This window comes from Asterias rubens, chromosome 14 (assembly GCF_902459465.1).
Source record: "Asterias rubens chromosome 14, eAstRub1.3, whole genome shotgun sequence".
Taxonomy (NCBI): Eukaryota; Metazoa; Echinodermata; class Asteroidea; order Forcipulatida; family Asteriidae; genus Asterias; species Asterias rubens.
The window spans coordinates 8034417-8058166 of NC_047075.1; the positions used below are offsets into that span (position 1 = coordinate 8034417).

General features: G+C 38.0%; 2 protein-coding genes across 2 annotated transcripts; both read left to right on the top strand.

The window, feature by feature from the left end:
- The first annotated feature begins 1009 nt into the window (after positions 1 to 1009).
- LOC117299468 (heme-binding protein 2-like) lies at positions 1010 to 7179 on the top strand. The gene is made up of 5 exons (XM_033783008.1): positions 1010 to 1080; positions 2180 to 2344; positions 3082 to 3211; positions 4312 to 4492; positions 6408 to 7179. The coding sequence occupies exons 2-5, from the start codon at positions 2204 to 2206 to the stop codon at positions 6574 to 6576; spliced, it is 621 nt and encodes a 206-aa protein (XP_033638899.1). The 5' UTR covers positions 1010 to 1080; positions 2180 to 2203; the 3' UTR covers positions 6577 to 7179.
- A 6682-nt stretch (positions 7180 to 13861) lies between these two features.
- Positions 13862 to 15931, top strand: LOC117299625 (leucine-rich repeat-containing protein 31-like). Its single transcript, XM_033783174.1, has one exon. The coding sequence runs from the start codon at positions 13862 to 13864 to the stop codon at positions 15929 to 15931; it is 2070 nt and encodes a 689-aa protein (XP_033639065.1).
- Positions 15932 to 23750: the final 7819 nt, after the last annotated feature.

Below are 23750 nucleotides of genomic sequence, written 5' to 3' on the forward strand. Positions count from 1 at the left end.
AAGAACCTGTTCAAAAACGACTTGTTGTAAAAAAAGGTTACACTTTAGATTAGTTTGAATATTACGATACAACATGGAATCGTTCCCATCCCACCAGTGCAGTATATATTACCAGCCGTCGATTTCACAAAGAGTTAGGACTCGTCTTATCTTGAGTTAGGACGAGTAACTCGTCCTAACTTAGGATTAATCTTAAGGTCTTCATGCTACAGTGCATGGTTGGGACTCGTCCTGAGTCTTAAGATTAGTCTTAAGTTAGGAAGAGTTTTGTGAAATCGACGGCTGGTGTAGAAATGTCAAAGAAGGTTTTAGGTCAAACGTGTCATTGCTCTATGGTTAAAGGCAGTGGACACTATTATTAATAAATACTCAAAATAACTATTAGCATAAAACCTACTGGGTAACGAGCAATGGAGAGCTGCTGCTAGTTTAAAACATTGTGAGAAAAGGCTCCCTCTGAACTAACGTAGTTTTCGAGTAAGAAGTAATTTTTCACGAATTTAATTTCGAGACCTCAGAATTAGATTTTGAGGTCTCGAAATCAAGCATCTGAAAGCTCACAACTTCGTGTGACCATGGACAACAAGGGTGTTTTTACTTTAATTAATATCTCGCAACTTCGACGACCAATTGAGCTAAACTTTTCACAGGTTTGTTATTATGCATATACTGAAATACACCAAGTAAGAAGATTGGTCGTTGACAATTATACCAAATGAGTCCACTGTCTTTAAGCTCCTATTGGCAAAGGTGTCCAGTGTCTTTAAACTTATTGCATCGAGCAAAGATAGTAAACAAGAGTTAATAAATATATATAAACTCAAAGTGTTCAACTTATATTTGCTTTCGTTACGCAACAATTTAATAATCACAAGATCAAACAAACATGGTTTCATAACTTCTTGACTTAGGTATGCAGGGATCGAAGTTCGCAAAGCGGATACACGTGAGGCTGAAGGGGAAACAAACTTGGTCCAGTTTTACGAGTTATACAACTTCAAAACATCATATAACTTGGGTGATCCGTTGTCTATTTTGGTATAACGTTGTTGTCGTTCGTCAAGCTCACATCGTTAAGAGGTAAGTTCCTGATCATTTTGCTATACTTGTGACAAGAGCGAATATCTATAAAGTAGAGTTCTTCGATTTTATTTTATTTTTTTTATTTCTCTTTTGTTAGAATCAGTTGTTACCTAACATTTTATTAATAATACAATTTTAATGTATATTAGGTTTGCGGTAACATCATGTGAGTATCTACTTGCCAGGTAGAGTTGTTTTCAGAGAACTGTCTTGCTTTATTCTACTGCCGCGGAGTAGACAATCGGAGGTTCGGGAGACTTCTCAGTTCTGAAAAGGAACTGTTTTGCTTTGTAACTATTACCAGGGCGGATGGTATAGAAAATAGACTGGACTTCTACTGAAGCTTATAGAATCGTAATTAACTGTACTGCCGCGGAGTCAGTTCTGAATTGGTCTCAACGTTTCGACTAGCTTGCTCTAGTCATCGTCAGGAGACAGTTCCCTAAGAACAACTCTACCTGGCAAGTAGATACACACACGGTGTTACCGCAAACCTAATATAAATTGATACCTCACCATGCAATGCCTCAAATCTAAATTCAAATTTTAATTTTGTATAATTTTTAAACTGTTTGTGTAGTTGCTGGGCACCTCTGAAAAACAGTGTTTCTCTGAGAGAATTGTCCATAGTAAAACAAACAATAAATAATTATAATAAAATAAAAAACATGGGTCGGTATGCTTATAGTAACGATTATGTGGGTCATTGGCAATACCAGTTTACCTGCCAACAAGTAGCTTACAGCAAATTTCTGGATACTCTAGGTTTTCTCGGTCAATTTCGTCAAATGAGCAGCCAATTTAACCACCAAGCTGTTCTATTTCTCGCGAAATCGAATGCTACAGAAAAGGGTCATTCGAATTCGTTTTATGATCAGTCAAATGCGTCGATTTAACAAAACAATCATTCAATTTAACAATTCATCAAAGCGAAACGAAATTGAACGACCGAATTCTGAACTTGAAACGCAGTGATGTACCCAAGCATAACCTGTTTGTTTTATTTTATTTATTTAGGTGTGGACATAACCGACTAGGACAAGCAAAACAATGCAACTGGTGACTTTATCTTGTTTATGATTCTTACACTTGACAGGTTAACTGTGATCACATTTTCAAGATGGCTGCTTTTAAATTGATTCTACTGATAGCTTTTGCTGCAGTATGTATCAATACATGTAAATCAAGATCCATCCAAGACGAACCGCCGTTTTGCAGAGGTCTTGAATGTCCCCATTTTACATCTATGCTAACAACAAAGGTAGATTAAAGACAGTGGACACTATCGGTAATTGTCAAAGACTAGCCTTCTTACCTGGTGTATCTCAAAATATGCATGAAATAACAAACCTTTGAAACTTTGAGCTCAATGGGAGACTTTCTGGGACGATAGAGGGCAGCAGACTTACCGGGTAAATCCATTGTTCTCAGAATTATGCGCATGTTCAGAACTACGTAAACAATGGAAATTTACCCGGTATGTCTGCTGCCACCTAGCGTTGGAAAGTCTCTTATTGGTTGTCGAAGTTGCGAGATAATAATGAAAGAACAAACATCCTTGTCACACGAAGTTGTGTGCGTTTAGATGATTGATTTCGAGACCTCAAGTTCTAAATCTGAGTCTCGAAATCAAATTCGTGGAAAATTGCTTCTTTCTTACAAACTATGGCACTTTAGAGGGAGCCGTTTCTCACAATGTTTTATACCATCAACCTTTTCCCATTACTCGTCACCAAGTAAGGTTTTATGCTAATAATTATTTTGAGTAATTACCAATAGTGTCCACTGCCTTTCAATACAATTATTTTTTTTTTATAATTTGTTGTTCGTTATGTTTGTTTGTTTGTTTGTTTGTTTGTTTGTTATTATTATTACTTCGTTTGGTTTGGTTGACCTGTTTGTTTGTTTGTTTGTTTATTTTGTCGTTGATGTTTTTTTAGTTTTTCTCTTTGTGGTATGTTCGTTTGTTTTTTGATATATGTTTGTTTTATTATGCAGGACTACGAGTTCAGAGCTTACCCAGAATCTAAATGGGTCAGCACAACCATCATTGGGGCAGACTACAAGAGCGCCACAAGTGAAGGCTTCGACAAACTCTTCCAGTATATCAGCGGGCAAAACTCCCAAAGTAAAACACACAGTTTCATTATCAGCTCATGTTTAGTGTTTTTGTTTTTTTCCACATCGTCACTGGTTTCACGAAACACACGTTTTTTTTTGTCAATTATTTTTGGTTCAGTGTCTAATACGCAATACTATTATCAGCTATTACCAGCGGACAAAACTCCCATAGTACAATACAGTTTTCTTACCAGCTTATGTTTATGTTTTTTTATTCATACCGTCACCAAAGCACTCGGGTTTTTTTTTTTTTTTCTTTTTTTTTTCCTTCTGTTCAGTGTCTATTACGTAATGCTATTATCACCTATGTCCAGCGGACAAAACTCCCAAAGTACAATACAGTTTTATATCAGCTTATGTTTAGTTATTTGTTTTCATATCGTCACCGTTTTCACGAAACACACGTTTTGTTGGCAATTTTTATTTGTCAGTGTGTATTACGTAATGCTATTATCAGCTATGTCCAGCGGACAAAACTCCCAAAGTACAATACAGTTTTATATCAGCTTATGTTTAGTTATTTGTTTTCATATCGTCACCGTTTTCACGAAACACACGTTTTGTTGGCAATTTTTATTTGTCAGTGTGTATTACGTAATGCTATTATCAGCTATGTCCAGCGGACAAAACTCCCAAAGTACAATACAGTTTTATTATCAGCTTATGTTTAGTTTTGTTTTCATATCGTCAGCGTTTTCACGAAACACACATTATTTTGTGTTCATTATTCTTTTGTCATGATCTATTACGTACTGGTTTCGTATTACACCAATAAACATCGCGGTTTGCAACGTCCGGCTTGGTCCGCTAACAGCGGACAGCCACCGACCCGGTCATAAACACACAGTGAAGACCTGGTACTCGCACTTTCTTCCCGCGCTCATCTTGTCAGCTTAGTCCATTGTTTGGTATTGCGTGTTTTTTGTTTGTTATTTGCCGAGTGTTTTTTTTTTTCTTTCAATGATTAAGTTTTACGTTTTACGTTTACTGTTTTATAATGTTAAATATTCGTATCCAATCTGCTATTGGCCATTGGGTTTTTTGGATGTTGAACGAAACTATATAAATAACATAAAAATAAAAACAAAATCTATGTTTTTGTTCTAGAGCAAAAGATCGAGATGACTGCACCGGTGATAAACCGCGTGATTCCCGGCCAAGGACCAACCTGTGCCGATAACTTCACTGTGTCATTCATGGTTCCATTTGAGTTGCAAGCCAACACACCAATGCCTACTGACTCAACCATCTTCATGTATACTCTACCAGCCCACAAAAGTTATGTCAGGTACGTTAGTAATAATAGTAATTATAATATAATAGTTACAACATTTATTAAAGGCAGTGGACACTATTGGTAATTACTCAAAATAATTATTAGCCTAAAACCTTTCTTGGTGACGAGTAATGGAGAGAGGTTGATGGTATAAAACATTGTGAGAAACGGCTCCCTCTGAATTGCCATAGTTTTCGAGAAAGAAGTAATTTTCCACGAATTTGATTTCGAGACCTTAGATTTAGAACCTGAGGTCACGAAATCAACCATCTAAACGCACTCAACTTCGTGTGACAAGTGTGTTTTTTCTTTCATTATATTATCTCGCAAGTTCGATGACCGATTGAGCTCAAATTTTCACAGGTTTGTTATTTTAGCCTTATGTTGAGATACACCAACTGTGAAGGCTAGTCTTTGACAATTACCAATAGTGTCCACTGCCCTTAAGCGCTAAATACGGAAGTCTATAAGCGCTATAACCAGATTGACAGAACAGTAAAAGTTGAGATGTAAAAGTGTCAAATGAAGGAGCTGCTTGAATGTGGGTAGGTAGCTTGTTCCAAAGTGTTGGAGCTATGACTTAAAAGGCCTGATCGTCAGTCTACGTGTTTACCCCTTGTTAGGTACTCAATGACTTCGAGTCTGAGTACCGTACCTCCACAACGGTACTTAATTGAGCTCCTCCAAAACAGTACTTGAGTAGTAACATTACAACACTACTTGAATAATACTCGATATGAGGCCAATCACAACGTAACTTGAGTGGTACTACAGTATGAGTACTATCGCAATGTTTCTTGAGTAGTACTCCAGTATGAGTACTATCGCAATGTTTCTTGAGTAGTACTCCAGTATGAGTACTATCGCAATGTTTCTTGAGTAGTACTCCAGTATGAGTACTATCGCAATGTTTCTTGAGAAGTACTCCAGTATGAGTACTATCGCAATGTTTCTTGAGTAGTACTCCAGTATGAGTACTATCGCAATGTTTCTTGAGTAGTACTCCAGTATGAGTACTATCGCAATGTTTCTTGAGTAGTACTCCAGTATGAGTACTATCGCAATGTTTCTTGAGTAGTACTCCAGTATGAGTACTATCGCAATGTTTCTTGAGTAGTACTCCAGTATGAGTACTATCGCAATGTTTCTTGAGTAGTACTCCAGTATGAGTACTATCGCAATGTTTCTTGAGTTGCACTCCAGTATGGGTACTATCGCAATGTTTCTTGAGAAGTACTCTAGAATGAGTACCATCACAATGCTTCTCGGGTAGTACTCCAGTATGAGTACTATCGCAATGTTGGTTGGGTTATAATACTTCAATATGAGTACCAGGACAATGTTTCTTGAGAAGTACTCTAGTATGGGTACAATCACAACGCTTCTCGGGTAGTACTCCAGTATGAGTACTACCGCAATGTTTCTTGAAAGTAGTACTTCAATATAAGTACCAGGACAATGTTTCTTGAGAAGTACTCTAGAACGAGTACTATCACAATGTTTCTTGGCTAGTACTACAGTATGTGTATCTTCATAATGGTACCTTTAGTAGTACTCCAGCATGAGTGCCATCACAACGTTTCTTGAAAAGTACTTAAGTTCGAGTACCTTTAATAGCTTACTTGATTACTTAATGGATACTTTGCTATAACAACGGTCCCTATAAATGAAATTTTATAGAGCTGAGTGAGAACATGTTTTGGAATAACTGGTCCCGGACGATGGAAATATATACCTTGTATAACATTTACAAAAATAATGGTAATTGTTAATTTTCTTTTCTAACTAATAATAGTAAGCAGTAAACTGTGTCTTCATGGCGAGTTTTGAAGACAGCAAAACATTTTCATAAAAATATCTTCTCAATACTTTCTTATTTGACCTGTGGGTTAACGCAGTGTTTTGTTTGATCTTGTTGAATGTTCAGGTCCTATACTGGTTTCTCTGACGAAACCAAGTTTCTTGCGGAAGCTCAAGCCTTGGCTGGAGCCTTAAACTCCACCCAGACATACGATCAGAGCTACTTCTATACCGCTGGCTACGACAGCCCATTTAACATCTTCAACAGACATAATGAAGTTTGGTTCATCGTTTAAGAAACTTACCAGGAACTCACCAGGTCTTGAGACTTTAAGCACAACAAGTAGCTAAGCACAACAATTTACGCTTACCAGAATAATGTTACCAACCAAACTATTAAATCACAAGTACAATTAGTGATTGGTATCCTGCTCATTTCTGCTTAACGGAAATTTGTTAAGCATTTTTTTTTCTGCTTAAGCAACTCCATGCATTTGTGTCCTGCCCTTTTCCCTTTTGTTTTTGTTTGCTTAGGGTTTGATATTAAAAACCCTAAAAAAATATGCAAACCAACGACCGAATTGCACCTTGGAAAGACATTTTGAAAGACAATAAAAGCATACAAAAAAGGTTAACAAAGGTATGGACTCCAAATCACAGAGCTTGTTCAGAGAAAATATTATTTAAATATTCTTGTCAGCAAGTGTTTATTTTTCTGAGGTTCTTTTTCGCTATTATTTTTGTGTCAATGTTTGGTGTTTCCTAAAATCAAAATAAGTGAGGCCGCAGCACAGAAAAAAAAAACCCGAATAATTATCAGGCATACCCTAAATAAAGAAAGTACTTCCATCGATGTTGAGGACAAGTGCATTTTTGTTCGTATAGATTGTTAAAGTTGTGTGTGTTATTAAATCACTGGTTATTAATTGAATGGTATCATACATCATTATTAATAATAATACTTATTCGGGCAATCACATTTACAAGCACATGTGCATACATTAACAAAAAATTGTAAGACAACAGTGGTGTGCCCAGGAGAGCATAACAGCTAAACAAAATTATTATCGCCAAAAGGAGTATGTCTCCTAAATCCCAAAAAATACATTTAGGCAAGTGTGTACATAGTTTGTCGTATGGGGGGGGGGGCACACACAGAATCTCCGGCTTTGGGGGGGGGGGCACAGACTATCCTGCCACATCGGGTTCTGTTTACATTATATGTGAAACTGTACTTAGACAAGGAAACACAGACAAAAATGACATAGAAAACACCATGGCGAACAAAGAAGTGTTGAATCTCTAGTTGAGAATTATCACATTTTGAGAAGTTGTGATGTTTAATTGAATTGAATTGAATGGTTTATTCGTCAAGTATATGGGTTTTCCCGATGTGGGAAAACATCCCAGCACCTCTGTTAGCATGCATCTTTCCGTACTCCAAACTTGAGTATAAACAAAGTGAGTTACTATGCGGTTTTTCATATAATATATACAAATTATTACTGCAGCTCCGGCCACCGTTGAAATTCTAATAGTGGAATTACCTAGCTGGTTGAGTGAGGCGATGAGAAAAGAGTTAATGTGATAACATTATTACAAGCCCAAGTAACTGGATATTCTGTCCCCTTTCTTGAAAAGTTGCTTTCTACTGAATGGAGTTCACAAGAACGCACTGCTGTAAAGCCAGGTTTATACTTCATGCGAATGCGAATGCGAAGCGAATTTGACGTGAATTTTACGTCACAACCCTCCTTTCGCAGCGATCTTCGCAAGTGAGTCGAACAGAAGGGAAACTAGTGCGAATTACTCGTTGCGAATTTGTGAGGTCAACATTTGCTTCGCATTCGCATTCGTAGGAAGTATGAACCGGGCCCAAGACGTTGGTAAATAGTTCCCTGTAATCGGGGAACAACTTGCTGGGAGCGGGGAGTAGGGGGCAGAATCTCCCGCCACAGTGGCTACACAGAGAAGGGCCTGGCCATGACCGGGTTCTTGTCACCATTAATCAAAAACAGGTATTTTTATAGTTCTCGACCGATGTAACGGTTACAGATCTACGGTGTGAAAGGGGTTTTAACGTTGATCCCAACGCTTCACAGACAAATTAAATAACACGCTTTTGCACCCCATGAAATAACATGGTTGTATTGATCAATGTTGATTTAGTCAATATTAATGTCACTGATCCCGGACATGAACTTTGTGCCATGGACTTTGTAATGGATACGAGCGTTGTTTTGTATTGACTTTTCAGTGTACATGTATGTCGCTGGCGCTGGCATCACGTAGAACAATGCGTGGCTTTGCACAGCGTTTATAATTGACTGACAAGTGGAATTTGTACACCAAACCTACGATCATAATGTAGTGGTATGGTTTGAACTTTGGATCAGTTATTTGGTGTCACACCCATTTATTCATAATGAGGTTGGTCTTCATTCAAGGCTGTTGGCGTAGCGTGCCCCGGCCCGGTGCGGTACAAAAACTGCATGCAATGCATAGAATAAGTGTGCAGTACATTGCAGCAAGAACAGTAGTACAATGTATAGCGAAGTCATGAGTGCGGTCGTGTCTTTCTACTTTCAACCTCGTACGCACGACCCTTATAGGTAGTACTCGTATACAATGTAATGTACATGTGCACCGCACAGATTATACATGTAGACGAGGCACGCTTTGTGTTTACGTGTAGGGATTGAGTGCTGGCGGAATTCAGTGGGGTCTCGGATTATGACGGTCGCGGCCGGTTGAAGCGCCTTGATCAAGGCTACACTAAGTTATTTACAAAGTTACAGACTGTGTACCAGTTTTATGCGTAAATAACTTGAACATCCCTCCCACTCTCTAGTCGACATAGGTCGGAATCATGTTGAGGCTCGCCCATCCCTGTCTATCTCTCATTAGGTTTGGAAGATCAGCTGGAAGCACCCCGATGTCCCTAGCAACTACATAATGTGTAGCTGAGCTTCTGTCTTCCCCTGTTTCTCCGTCCATGTTTTGTTGACCATGTGGTAACCTGAGAGACAGGTTCTTTGGTCCTTCCATGTTTTGGTGACCAGGTGATAAGCCGAGAGACAGGTTCTTTGGTCCTTCCATGTTTTGGTGACCAGGTGATAAGCCGAGAGACAGGTTCTTTGGTCCTTCCATGTTTTGGTGACCAGGTGGTAACCTGAGAGACAGGTTCTTTGGTCCTTCCATGTTTTGGTGACCAGGTGATAAGCTGAGAGACAAGTTCTTTGATGTTTCTGTATGAACACCCTGTGAGTATCAGACGTGGTTGTTGTATTATGGTGGATACTTTGGGTTCATTGCCATACAGTTCAATATTTTGATTCAACTGTACATTGAACATAAACTCTCAAAATAAGTGATGGAGATGCATTAACTTCCGGTTGCGAATTACATTATTACAATAAAATGGCGGGCGTTGAAGCATCTCTTGGTGCCGAAGGAGGTATCATTGAACCTAGTGCTGAAGGAGGTATCAAGGAACATAGTGCTGAAGGAGGTATCAAGGAACATGGTGCCGAAGGAGGTATCATCGTATCTAGTGGTACGGCGGGCTCGCAATCATCACAAAGATCAACAGAGCCACTGATTGTGAACGAGACATACACCGCAGACGTGTTGATTGGAGATAGCAAACGTTCATTTGTTTTTCTTCAACATAATACTGTAAGCCTTACCGGTGAGTATAGACATTACAGTTGGTATATGAAAAAAACAACGAAACAACCGTCAAGGTTACAGATGTACATAAAACTTACACGGTCTAATGATGATGATAGTAGAAAACATCCCTTGAAATATTTCTGTCCAGAATGTCATATTTGATGAGAAATTAATAATCTAATTTCGCGTTTGGAGTTTATCGCTCAGTGAGCGTTTTATTCATTTTTTGTTTTGGCACCGATGCAATGCAAAATTTGCAATCGGTTTTTCACTATTCTCTTGTGACCCAGATGGCCGATCGATCTGAAACTTCTCCAGGTTTGTCAGTTTATGTATACGGTGGATTACACAGTGTGATTACACAGTGTGCTAACACTGCCAACAACTTTTTTGTTAGCAAAAACCAATTCTGTTGTGTCCCTTTAAGACTCGTGATAAATAAGTAAGGCCCAATCCCACTGCACCGATACATAATCGATAACGATCACGACGCAAAGAGATTTGCTCCTCGCGGAATACGCGCACGCTCATTCAACCAATGGAACGCGTTCTCTTTGTGTCGTTATCGTAATCGTTTTCTTTATCGCTGCAGTGGGACCGGGCTTTAAGACTAGTAAAGCGTTTAGCGCTGCTAATGAATGCTATGCTATAAAACAAAAAGTCACTTTATGGGCGAGAAGAGAATAGATGCGTTTTTAATTTACACTGGAAAGTGCTTATGACGATCAGCAACTGTTTTGGTCGCAACGACAAATTTACGATGTTCCTTTTAAGCACTAAATTCAAAAGGTTAAAAAAAATATCGCTTATTTTGTAAGTTGGCACATGAACACGAAAATCAGTTCACATCAAACAGTGGTGGTGTTAACAATAACTCATCAGCATGTTGTCGCGTTTTTGTTTTGTTTTTGTTCGCATTTGTTTTCGTCTGTGTCGGATACGTACAAAAAAAAACGGGGTGTATTAAAGGATTTGGGTACTTTTTCAAAATGTCCACAGATTTACATTGAAGTAACAGGGTTTGAAGATAATGATAGTGGAAAGCTTCCCTTCAAATATTGCATAATAATTGTTTACATTATTTTACAGCGCCGCCACGCGTCATTGCTCTCACTATATAGCGTCGTAGTTGTTTGTTTACGCGCGTATTCAATTTGCATAATTTCATGCCTCTTTAGTTTGCTTTGCGCTTTGTAAATAATTTGCCTAATTTATTCAGTTTGGGTATTCATGGGTAGATAACCCCAACTACTGGAGGCAAGAGTGAGAGGAAACAGTAAGTACTTTTAGCTTAAATTGATTTATTATTTATTATGTACTACTCTAGGTTTTACTTGCACACTCCCGTATATTTTATGACGAAATTTGATCTTTAGACCCCCTTTGGCAATATCTTGGTTCAAGATTTGTTCTTTGGAATTAGCTAAGACCTTGGGAAGTCTTAAAGTGATAACTTGGCATAAGATTTATTCATTGATTTTTATGATTTAACTAAGGCTTTGAGAGGTTTTGAGAATGGTTATTGCTGAGTTCATGCATCCAGGCATTGCGAATTGAATCAAGAATACAGCAGAACTCAGTTGGTGTAATTTTCTCTCAGTCAAGCTTTATTGGAATTTTTCACTCCTTTTTGCCAATTTAAACATTTGCGAGCATTTAGAGTGGCTCATTGATACTAAAACTTATTCCTAACATTTTTATACTAAAGAGTAAAGAAGAGCTCTGGTTCAGTTTCTATTTATTCAGGCCGGGAAACATGTTCCATTTTATGGAACGTATACCTGCCGCATTCATGTTATTTTGCAGTTTGAAACGGAGATTTGTCTGTCTGGTTCTTTCTTTTAACTTTTAGAGAACCGTTCTGACTGTCGTTGTTTTAGTTATGTGTGAACATAACTTTCAACTGTAAAATAAGCACCCAATAAAGTAACTTTTAACTTCAAAATTTGTCTCGTTGTCACTGCCTTTACAGTAGCCTTCTATTCCAACAACTCGGTTACATGAGGTTCTGTATTTTTTGAGAACGGGTAAAACAAGTCACAGAATAGTTTTCGTCTCACGTAAGACGACAATTATTTTAGCATGTACAATCCCCTTAACCAGTTATGGTATTATATCATTGGTATTATACCATAAACATGGCATAACCGGTTAACACGATTTTACATGCTAAATCTTAGACGATTTTTTTTTTTTTTGCTCATTTCTCAAAGACTACGGCACCTCAGTAGGTAATTTCAAGGGAAGCTTTCTACTATCATAATCTTCAAACTGTGTAAGTTTAATGTAAATCTGTAGACATTGTGTTTTGTGTGAAAACAAAGAACATAGACCCTTTAATATCAATGATATTCAATGTCAAAGAGACTAAAAGAGACTTTTATTAAAATGCATCGTTTACCTACTCAACTGGACAAATTATTTTGAGTTTTGTATTGTATTGCAGAGGAAGGGACAAATGATCTGAGGTTGCCACCGCGCATGTCAGCATGGGCAAGGGATGACGTCAGTACGTGGATGAAAGGCTGCCTTGGGATAAGAAAGACCCAAGCTGATCAATTCGCTGATCAAGTTCAAAACGGCAATTCATTGATACAATACAATGAAGAAAACCTAGAAAACACGTTTGAGTTTACAGAGAAAGAAGTCGATATGTTCGTAAGCTCAAGAGAGGCTTGGTTGTTGGAGGAGAACAAAAACAAAGACTCTGCTTTCAGTAGAGTCTCCAAAACAGGCAGTGCTGACCAAACGGTTTTGCATTTTAGCGCGACGTACGTGTATAACATCGTGCTGAAGGGTACTACAGACTGTATCGTCTTGATTGAGGCGGGTACCAGACTGCAAAGTGATGACTCTCGTTCTGTAGGTGAGAATTATCTCTTAAAATACTACTAATAATCTTAACAATGGCCTTTATTTAGCGCGAATGTCCGTCACCCAATGACGCTCAGGGCACTTTAAAGGAACACGTTGCCTTGGATCGGTCAAGTTGGTCTTTGACAAGCGTTTGTAACCGTTTGTTATAAAATGCATATGGTTAGAAATATGTTTTGAAAGTAGAACACAATGATTCACACACATCTACCTCGAAATTGCGTGGTTTTCCTTTTACTTTGCAAACCTACACGGTCGGCCATTGGGAGAAAAAAAATGGCTCCCAAAAATGGCCGACCGTGTAATAGTTGACGAGGTAAAAGGAAAACCACCCAATTTCGAGTGATACTTGTGTGGATCGTTATATTATTCTATTTTGTAGAAGATCTTTCTAATTATTATGCATTTTACAACAAACGGTTACAAACGCTTTTACGCTTTTATCATAGAAACCGCGGTTTACAAAATGTTGGGCCGCAATATGCTGCCTATCAAACCAGGGACACAGGGGCAAACCCAAACAAAGCACCGGATTCTTTCAATCTTAATCTTAATCTTATGACGATTCATGATTAGGTATTGTCTGCGGTTTCGCCACAACCACCTGTTTTAGGCATTACTATCGATGTTTTACCTTGTTTCTTTGTATTTGGCTTTGACTCTGTTTGGTGTCATGGTCACGCGTTAAAGCGCACCGGATTCAAGCGGTGTTGCGTGATCAGCCGAGTGTTGCTTCGAGTCCCGGTCGTGACACTTGTTACGTAAAGTTGGGGAGGTAGTGCTTTCTGCTCTACCAGCCAGGCTTGGGACTAATGATACCCAAGCCTTTATCTGTATAAAGGGGGTAACCCTGTTTCATGCCAAGGAGTAGGCGGCAACGGCCCCTGGAAAAAAAATTGAATTGTAGCCCACACCTTAAAGTGGCCTTCATCAGGCCTTGTGTGTCTGGCGACTTGCATAAAAGAATAAACACAAAATTGTGTTCTGTTTATTCTTACTTTTTTTTCTTTTTTTTCAGTTTTACCCGTGAATATGCTCGTAAAAAATCCGGCAGATTCAGCCAGGCAGAAATTGACCTACGACGTTATTTACGAGTTTATGAAGCAAGCTGCAAAAGATATCAGCATGAAGAAACTCAAGGAAATTATCAAGAAACTTGAAGACGGAGGTGGATGCGCAGTCGAGAGATTAGAAAAGAGTTCCATTAGATTCATCGTGAGGTTTTATTCTCAAGAAAGTCTGGACAAGTTTAGGGGGCGATGTTTGAATGGTGAGCTAGCTGAGAAGCTGACTGTTCATCTGATGACTGTTGATGAGATAAGGGAGGTCTCTGGAAAGGAGTTGAACATCCAGATGATCATCGAAGACACTGACTATGAAGAGGCAAAGAGTATCCTGGGGCAGAGTCGTGAGAAGAGATCATCACTCCTTGAAGAAGAATCCAAGTGGGCATTTGAGCTTAGAAAGTTGAAAAAGCTAAAACGTTTGAAGTTGAAACATTTCTCAATGAACGGTGAAGGTTTAACAAAAATTGCAAAGTCAGTCATGCAGTTGGCGAATTTCTCGGAGCTTGATGTCTCTAATAATCCACTGGGGAGCTCGTCTGAGAATTGGTCGTCATATTTGCGCACCATGACGAAGCTTGATAATATTGATTTCAGCGACTGCGATTTGACAGGATGGGATGCGAAGTCCATTGCTTACAAGATTCGCAACAAGTTTGAAGTTCAGTTAAGGCTCTCGGGCAACAAGAAACTCGGAAGTTCCATAGACAAATGGATGAAACCTTTCCACCGTATACATAATCTGAGCAAACTTAGTTTAAGTAATTGCAAGATTCAGGGTAGCAGAGTGGGAGAAATTATCGGTGAGCTCAAGAATGTAAAGGAGTTAGATCTATCCTCCAATGAAATTGGCAATGAGGCAGAGTTGTGGGCACCGGCGCTGAAGAAACTAAGCAAGCTTACTAAGTTGGTGCTGAGGTCCTGTGGTCTCACAGCTGAAGCCTTGAAGCATATCAATCACAATCTCAAGCAAATCCAGAATTTTGTTGAGTTGGATGTATCGGGCAACCATGGCGTTGGAATATATGATGTGGCACCAGTGTTTCCAAGTAACATACATAAGCTTGACATGAGTGATTGTTGCCTTAATGGTGAGACACTCGATCAATACATTGCTGATGATACATCTCTGATTTACATCAACTTGTCCAAGAATAAAGACATTCTCACATCAACCTTGTCCAAGATCTTTAAAAAACTGACGAAATTGGAGAAGTTGTCTTTAAGCGGCTGTTCATTGACTGGCGAGTTCATGAAGGAAATTCTTAGCGACTGTCTTGAGTTAGTAACATTGGATGTCTCTGATAATGAAAGTCTACGTGGCACGTTGTCCTTGTGGTTAGAAGAGCTGAAAAAGCTGACGCAACTTAAAAGGTTGAATTTGGTTTCATGCAACTTGGCGAGTGAAGATGTTGAGCAGGTAGTACCAACTCTGAAAGATGCTGTAAACTTTAAGGAGTTAATTCTTTCAGGAAACAGGGACATTGGTAGGAAAAGTCTCACAATTGTAGCTAAAATGCACAACCTGCACGAGTTGGACCTGAGTGACTGTATGTTACATGCAGCTTACATGGTAGATTTGTTGAGACAGACGAGCAAATTGGTCAAGTTGGTCAAGTTGAATATCTCTAAGAATCACGGACTCGGTGGTACTTTGGTCGGTTGGGCTACAGACTTGTCTCACTTGGTAGATCTCAATGTGTTGAACTTGGGTTTTTCCTCGCTGAAAGACGCAGATGCCCTTCCTTTTGCTGAAGCATTGGCAACAATGAAAAGCATCAATGAACTATGCATTGCAGGGAATGCAGACATTGGTAAGTCGTCAGACTGGCTGGTGCAACTTAGAAGAATGAAACTGGAGAAGCTAGATATCAGTAACTGTTCACTGTCAGAGAAGGCGATACGAGTGTTTTTGGATTACCAGGGTTTTGGTGATGGTCAAGGCGAAGCAATGAGTGATCTCCTTGATTCTGAAAGACAATTGGAGGAGTTGGATTTGTCTTTTCATCCTGATCTCGGAGTAGCGCTGACAGCATAAGGATTCTCTTCAAGACCCTTCTCCTAGTTTTTCCATTCTCTTCATGGCACTTCACCATCGTACATCCAACCGAGGTGATGTAGTTTTTGAGAAACGAGTAACAAGAGAAATAGAAACGAAAGAAAATAATATGCGTCTCAGGAGACGAACATTTTCTTAGCATGTAAAACGTATTTTCGTGACAATGTTTTACTCGTTTCTCGAAAACTACAGCACTTAGCAAGTAATATTTAATGGGAGCCTTGTTATATCATTATATCTCTCCGACTGTCTGACAATTTAACCGCAGTAAAATAAAACAACTGGAAGCATGCTGTGAGATCATCAAACACTGGATGACATTGAACTATCTCAAACTTAACGATGAAAAGACAGATGTTCTGATTATTGGCTCATCGTCGTCTTTGAAGAAATTACCAAAAGTAGATGTTTTTGTAGGCTTTCATTCCATTAACCCTGTGCCTGAGGTCAAAACTCTTGGTGTAACATTTGACAAACATATGAATATGCAATCTCACATCAAGTCTGTCTCCCGTATTGCCATGTATCACTTGTACAATATTAGTAAGATTAAGAGGTTTATAGGTCGTCATAGTACAGAGCAAATAATTCATATGTTAGTCACATCCCGGATTGATTATTGCAATGCTATCCTAGCTGGTCTCCCTGCCACCACTCTTGCCCCCTTACAGAGAGTTCAGAACTCAGCTGCGAGGCTACTTACTTGTACCAACAAGTATGAGCATATCACCCCAGTTCTAATGCAGTTACATTGGCTTCCTGTCAGGTATCGGATTATTTTTAAGGTGTGTTTGTTAATTTTTAAATGCTTAAATGGTCTTTGCCCTTTGTATCTGTACGATCTTGTTGCTACTAGGCCTGTTGTTAGATCTACTCGTTCAGCTAGTGATGTTACTCTGTTGATCCGCCCCAGAGCGAAGCTGGTTTCTGCAGGTGATAGGATGTTCTCTGTAATTGGCCCTGAACTGTGGAACCTGAGCTTCCTAAGCAACTTAGGGAAGCCAGTAATGTTGATACCTTCAAGGCTGGCCTTAAGACAAATCTTTTTAAGCGTGCTTTCTTAAACCACTAAGTACAAGTACATGTACATATATTTTTGTATTCTCTGTAGCAATTCCAGTTTTTTTTAACTAGGGTTTATTCTCAGTGTTTTTTAATCATTGATTGTTGTGTACAAATTCTGCATTTATTACATGTTAACTGTATTTTCTATTGGGTGTTTTAATTGTATGGATTTTAATATGTTTTCTTTTAATTGTTCAGCGCCCAGGAGCATGTTTACATGGATAGGCGCTATATAAATTTCCATTATTATTATTATTATTATTATCTAATAGGGTTTTGTGTTGCTTGCCTAATATGAGCTTTGTCAGCCTTGAACTGATAATACACAGTATACGGCCAACATTCCTACTGTCTGACCATTTTACAGCGTCCAGAAGCCTTGACTTGCCAATGAACTTTGACAGCCTGTAGTACAACATGTGTTGAATGGATATTACACTGTACATGGTCAACCCTCCTACTGTATCACCAATAAATACATTGATTGCATACTTTACAGCACACTATTAACCATCCTACTGTCTGACCATTTTCGAAACAATTACAGTATGGCTTCACCTGGTTACATATTGACTATGTCAGCCTACAATATGACATCATACATTGATTGCATACTTTGAAGTACACTATCAACCCTCCTACTGTCTGACCATTTTCGAAACATTCACAGAATGGCTTCAACTGGCTACATATTAACTATGTCAGCCTACAATATGACATCATACATTGATTGCATACTTTGAAGTACACTATCAACCCTCCTACTGTCTGACCATTTTCGAAACAATTACAGAATGGCTTCAACTGGCTACATATTAACTATGTCAGCCTACAACATGACATCATACATTGATTGCATACTTTGAAGTACACTATCAACCCTCCTACTGTCTGACCATTTTCGAAACAATTACAGGATGGCTTCAACTGGCTACATATTAACTATGTCAGCCTACAATATGACATCATACATTGATTGCATACTTTACAGCACACTACCAACCCTCCTACTGTCTGACCATCGAAACAATTACAGAATGGCTTTAACTGGCTAAATATTGACTATGTCAGCCTACAATATGACATCATACATTGATTGCATACTTTGAAGTACACTATCAACCCTCCTACTGTCTGACCATTTTCGAAACAATTACAGGATGGCTTCACCTGGTTCCATATTGACTATGTCAGCCTACAATATGACATCATACATTGATTGCATACTTTGAAGTACACTATCAACCCTCCTACTGTCTGACCATTTTTGACACAATTACAGAATGGCTTCAACTGGCTACATATTGACTGTCAGCCTACAATATGACATTATACATTGATTGCATACTTCAACCCTCCTACTGTCTGACCATTTTCGAAACATTCACAGGATGCCTTCAACTGGCTACATATTAACTATGCCATGCAATTCAACTACTCAGTTAACCCTCCCACTGTCTCACCATTCTAATAAAATCCACATTGTGGTTTGAATGGGCAACAATTAAAGTATGCCAGCTACAATATATAATATCATGTAGTGATGGGACACTACACATTACAAAGTCAACCCTCCTACTCTATGACAATTTAAATACCCCGCTTGATAGTTTAAATGAGCTACATATTAACTATATCAGCGTGCAATAATTATAATACAATGTGTTGACTGCTTACGACACAGTACGCAGTTAACCCTCCTACTGACCGACTATTTATAAAATACACTCGGTGGTTTGAACTGGTTACAATTAAACTATGCCAACCTTCAGTTTTAATTATAACATAATGTGTTGAATGAACCCCACGCAGTACACAGTCAACCCTCCTACTGTATATCCACTTTTTATTACATCCATTGGACGGCTTTGACTGGCGACATATGATCTATGACAACCTGCTATAAAACACCTTAGTTGAATAAAGAATGAACAGTACACAGTTAAACATCCCATTTTCTCACTGTCTCAATTTTTTGAAATCATTCATTTGGTGGTTTTAATGGGATAAACAAACTATAAAGGAACACTTACAGTCCACAGTCAACCCTCCCACTGTCTGACCATTTCACTTATCACATCAATATCATGAAGTATCATAAGTACATTCAATCGTCCTACTGTCCGACCATTTTCAGTATGTGGTATGGAATGGTAGACGAACTGTGATCCTACATTAACATGAAACCATTTTGGGCACAATGTTGCCTTCATCCACAGGCAGTGTATTAAGTGGTTTCAATTTTGTTGAAAACAAATTAAAAATGAAACAAATGAGACCAAGAGTAAGAGGGCACAGCAAAAAAAAACAACATTACAGGACAGCAAAATGTTGTAAAGCATCAATTACATATGACAACTAACACCTGTTATCTCAATGCATTTCCTTTTTAAGAAAAAGTTAAAACACATTGATTTTTTTGCAATAGCCGTCAGTATTTGTTTCTGTGACAACTAAATTTTGTTTGTGTAATTACTGCGCATCTCTATTAACTTTTACTTCTCCTTTGTTTTCATCTTAAAGCGCATAGAGACTTCTCTGTGATTGTGATAATATCAACATGCGCTATACTAAAATAGTTCATTATTATTATGCATGAACCAGTAGTCCTGTTTAGTCCCCTATGCAAATTAACTACTCATCCATTCTTAATTATCAATGACTCAAAAGTATTTTGATGTACATACTCCGACTGTTAAAAATGTTGTATATACTTTCCGCGTTTTTGTGCGTGTGGGGGGGGGGGGATATCTGCAAATCTTTAGTCGAGCTTTATGGCAGTAAAACACACCATTTGATTAAAATTGTCAAAATTGTGATAGAATAATAATGCAGGAAAACTAAGTAAACGTTGTCGGCATTTTTATTTTATTTTATGTGATACTGAAACAAGTACTCACTTTATCACCAATCATTGTTACTCTCTTTGAATAGAGGGCGCTATCAGTTCAGTCAGCTCAGATCGTGGCAGCCATTTGTATAGAGTTGCTCTAGAGGAGAGTCTAAACATTAAACGTTTTCTACTGAACAAACAAAAAACAACAAATGAGTTGCGGTTTGTAAACACAGAATGAAAATTGCATTTAACCGATCCTTTGTCTATCAGGCCTAATGACAAATAAGATAGTGTTTTCTGCTTGCCAAGTTTTCTGATTATCAGATCTATAAAAGTAGGATTTGTTGTGCTTAGTAAATTATTAACAATAGTACTTGCTGTTTTGTGCTCGCTAAGTTTTGAACTTAGTATAGTAATTCTCAGAATGATTTTGTTTCTGCTTAGTTTGAGCTAAGCATTTGTTTGAGGTGGGATGGTTTTGTGCTTGTTATGTGTTGAGCCAAGCAGATCGATATAAAGTAGAACGACTTTGTACTTGTAAAGTTTTGAGCTAAGCAATTTTATGAATCATAGGCAAATGTTTTGTGCCTTGCTAAATAGGCCAATGAGGGGAGCAGCTGTTTACAAAAAATTGTATGACTTCGTGCTTGTTAGGTTTTAGCTAAGCAAGTTTATGACTAGTTAAGTGGTTTTGTGTTTGTTAAGTTTACAGCCAAAGAGATTGATGAAAATTAAAGTATTATTGATTTTCTAGCAACCATAAAACGTGGCCTGGCTCGATTTCACCCAAAAACTTAGGTCTAGTCATATACTATAACCTAAGGCTAGTCCTAAGTTAGGACGAGTACCTCGTCTTAACTCGAGTCAAGACTATAGTATTAACTTATTGTGAAATCCACCCAAAATGGAGTCGAAAATTAAAATGGATAGCCTATTATAAGAAATAATTAAATAATAAATGCCAACTGCATGATAGTTTCTTAAGAAGTCGAATTAATTTATAAACAGCTTTCATCATTTGGAATTTATAAAATATTGAAAGGCATATACTTCAACATGGCTTCAAAATGGAAGATACAAACTTACCCATTGGCATGACGAAGAGTTGTACGTTGGTACCCTGACCCAGGCTGGACTCATCCGCTGCATTCAACGGTCATTGCAGGCTGCACTGTCGTCCTACGGGCTAGGCAGCGAAACGTTACCCGTGTTCATGCCGTGCTGGAACGGTCGATTCACGGTCACAGTTCGGCTGCCTTCTACGGCTACTTCTCGGTCTTTTGAGCCATTGCGGACCAGACTGGATATTTCCATAGCATACAATGCTCTTATTTCAACGGGTATCAACTATTCACACCGCCAATTACACATACATTCTTGTTTTTGATGGGGTCCCTGTGGAGACGACTATTGTTCTTTCTTTTGATCATTGTGTGAACATTCCCTCATAGACTTACTTTGTACAAAAAGTCCTTGTTGAGCAAGCACCACTTAGAAATTCCTTACGAAGACTATTGTTATTTACTTTCTCTTTTGTTATAAGACTTTTTATAAGACTGCATAATGCAGCAAATAATATGTGGGCAACGTCACAGATAACGCGACACTTGTTTTTTTTGTTTTTTTTTTTTAAATAGGTTTTCCCGGCCAATTTCAGCAAAAAATCAATCAGTTTCATTAACATGCATTCAAATTCACGCATTTTCCCCTAATTCTCTCAAACTTAGGGTTTCTTTTTAGCTCTTAATGCATTCAATTTTGTTTACGTGCACACACGATTGCATTTTTCTCTTTCAGACTCGCTTCAGGCATTCTATTTCATTCCTAGGTATTCAAGACTACACTTTGACCATTCTAAAATAAGTGCGTCAATTGAAGTCACCACGGACGCCATTTTTGAAACACCCAACCAATAGTGCCCACTGCATGCCTCTAAATTGAATTATGTTTTACTAACATTCAACCGGCCACGCCAGCCAAGGCGGTTTGTTTATTAACACAAGACATGTCTATAACAACGTCAAACACCTGCTCAACCGGATGTTGCCTTTGACCTCAAATTCATTTCACACGGAGATTCTTAGTCAATTCACACAGCACATGATGTACACAAAATTGTTTAATTTACATATTTGGAAAATGCAATAGAACAAAATGTTGTTATAATGTGATCAATTCACTGGAAAACTTGGTCATTAAAATTAACACAACATTATGTTGTCACATCATAGATGCCCCCAAAAATGTAAATTAAAAAGTCCAACATAGAATGTTTTTACAAAAACAATTCTTCCAACACACTACTTTAGTGTTAATTTGATTTATTCTTTGGAATCATACATGATAGCGGTGTCAAATTGAACGCCCGGTTTACGCAATGAAGATCTCAGTATATTGATCATAACATTCACAAAACTACTATCATAAGACAATTAAACAAGTTTTTATTTGAAGTTACGAAATAAATAGTTTCCTCTGAACAATACATTCGATAAGCTTCCCTGGGTCGACCCCGCGTGCTCACTCGGGTGAGACTCTGACAAGAGCTAAACGAACGATCACACTCGCCCTCTCGTGGTGACGTCATGCACCTCGGGTCAGCCCCCAAGTGGCTGACCCGGGTGAGCCCCTACATTGACGTCAAAATAACTAGCTATTCGAACGTACCGGGGTCAGACCGGGGTCGATCCACTGAAGCTAATCGAACGCACCCACTATTACACACTTATCACATTCAAAAATATATATATATAACAGCAAGGACACTGTTCAAATCACAAACAACGTCTTACCCCCCCCCCCCCCTTTTTTTCGAAAGAGAATAGTCAATAACCGAGAGTGTTTATAATATTTTGCACAAGAACCGGAAATTGGAACCGGAAAAATGTTTATACTTAATAAAAGCATTGGCGTCAACACACATTCTTTACTTAGATTATGACATTCGATATCCTGGAAATATTAGTTGAATAAATATGCTGAACGATGAAAGTTATACTATATAAATAAAATTTGGTGTCGATAAATTTGTTTAACTTGGAGAAAAGAACAGTCGATTATCTGGAAATATTATTTGAATAAATATGTTGAACAATGAAAGTTATACTATATAAATAAACGTTGGTGTCGATAAATATGTTTAACTTCGAGTAAAGAACAGTCGATTATCTGGAAATATTATTTGAATAAATATGTTGAACAATGAAAGTTATACTATATAAATAAACGTTGGTGTCGATAAAGAGGTTTAACTTCGAGTAAAGAACAGTCGATAACCCGGAAACATTATTTGAATAAATATGTTGAACAGTGAAAGTTATACTATAATAAATAAACGTTGATGTCGATAAAGAGGTTTAACTTCGAGTAAAGAACATTCGATAACCCTGAAATAAATATTTCATAAATATTTTAACATAATAATAATATGAAAGTTACAATTGTATAGTTTGACAGTCCATGTATAAATCATCGTTGTGAGAAACTGCTCGCTCTGAAGTAAGAAGTTAATTTCTCACGTAGTGTTAGTTTAATTGAATTCCAGAAAGACCTCAGGTCTAAGTCCTGTTATTAGGCATCTGATAGCACCCACTTTTTTTTTTGCAACAATAGTTTTTTTTATTTTTAGTTGGACTCAATCTGGTCATCGAAGTTGGAAGATAATATTGAATGGAAAAAAAACTGCACAAATGTGTGAAAAAGTACCCCTTCCTCAAAAAACCCATGTTATTTCAGAGGGAGCCATTTTCCACAATGTTTCATATACTATCAACATATCTCATGCTCGTTAAAGGTTGTATGCAAACAACTATTTGGAGTTATTACCAAAAGTGTCCAGAGGTGGATTTCACAAAGAGTTTAGGACTAGTCCTAGGAGATACTAAAAACGTATGGCTA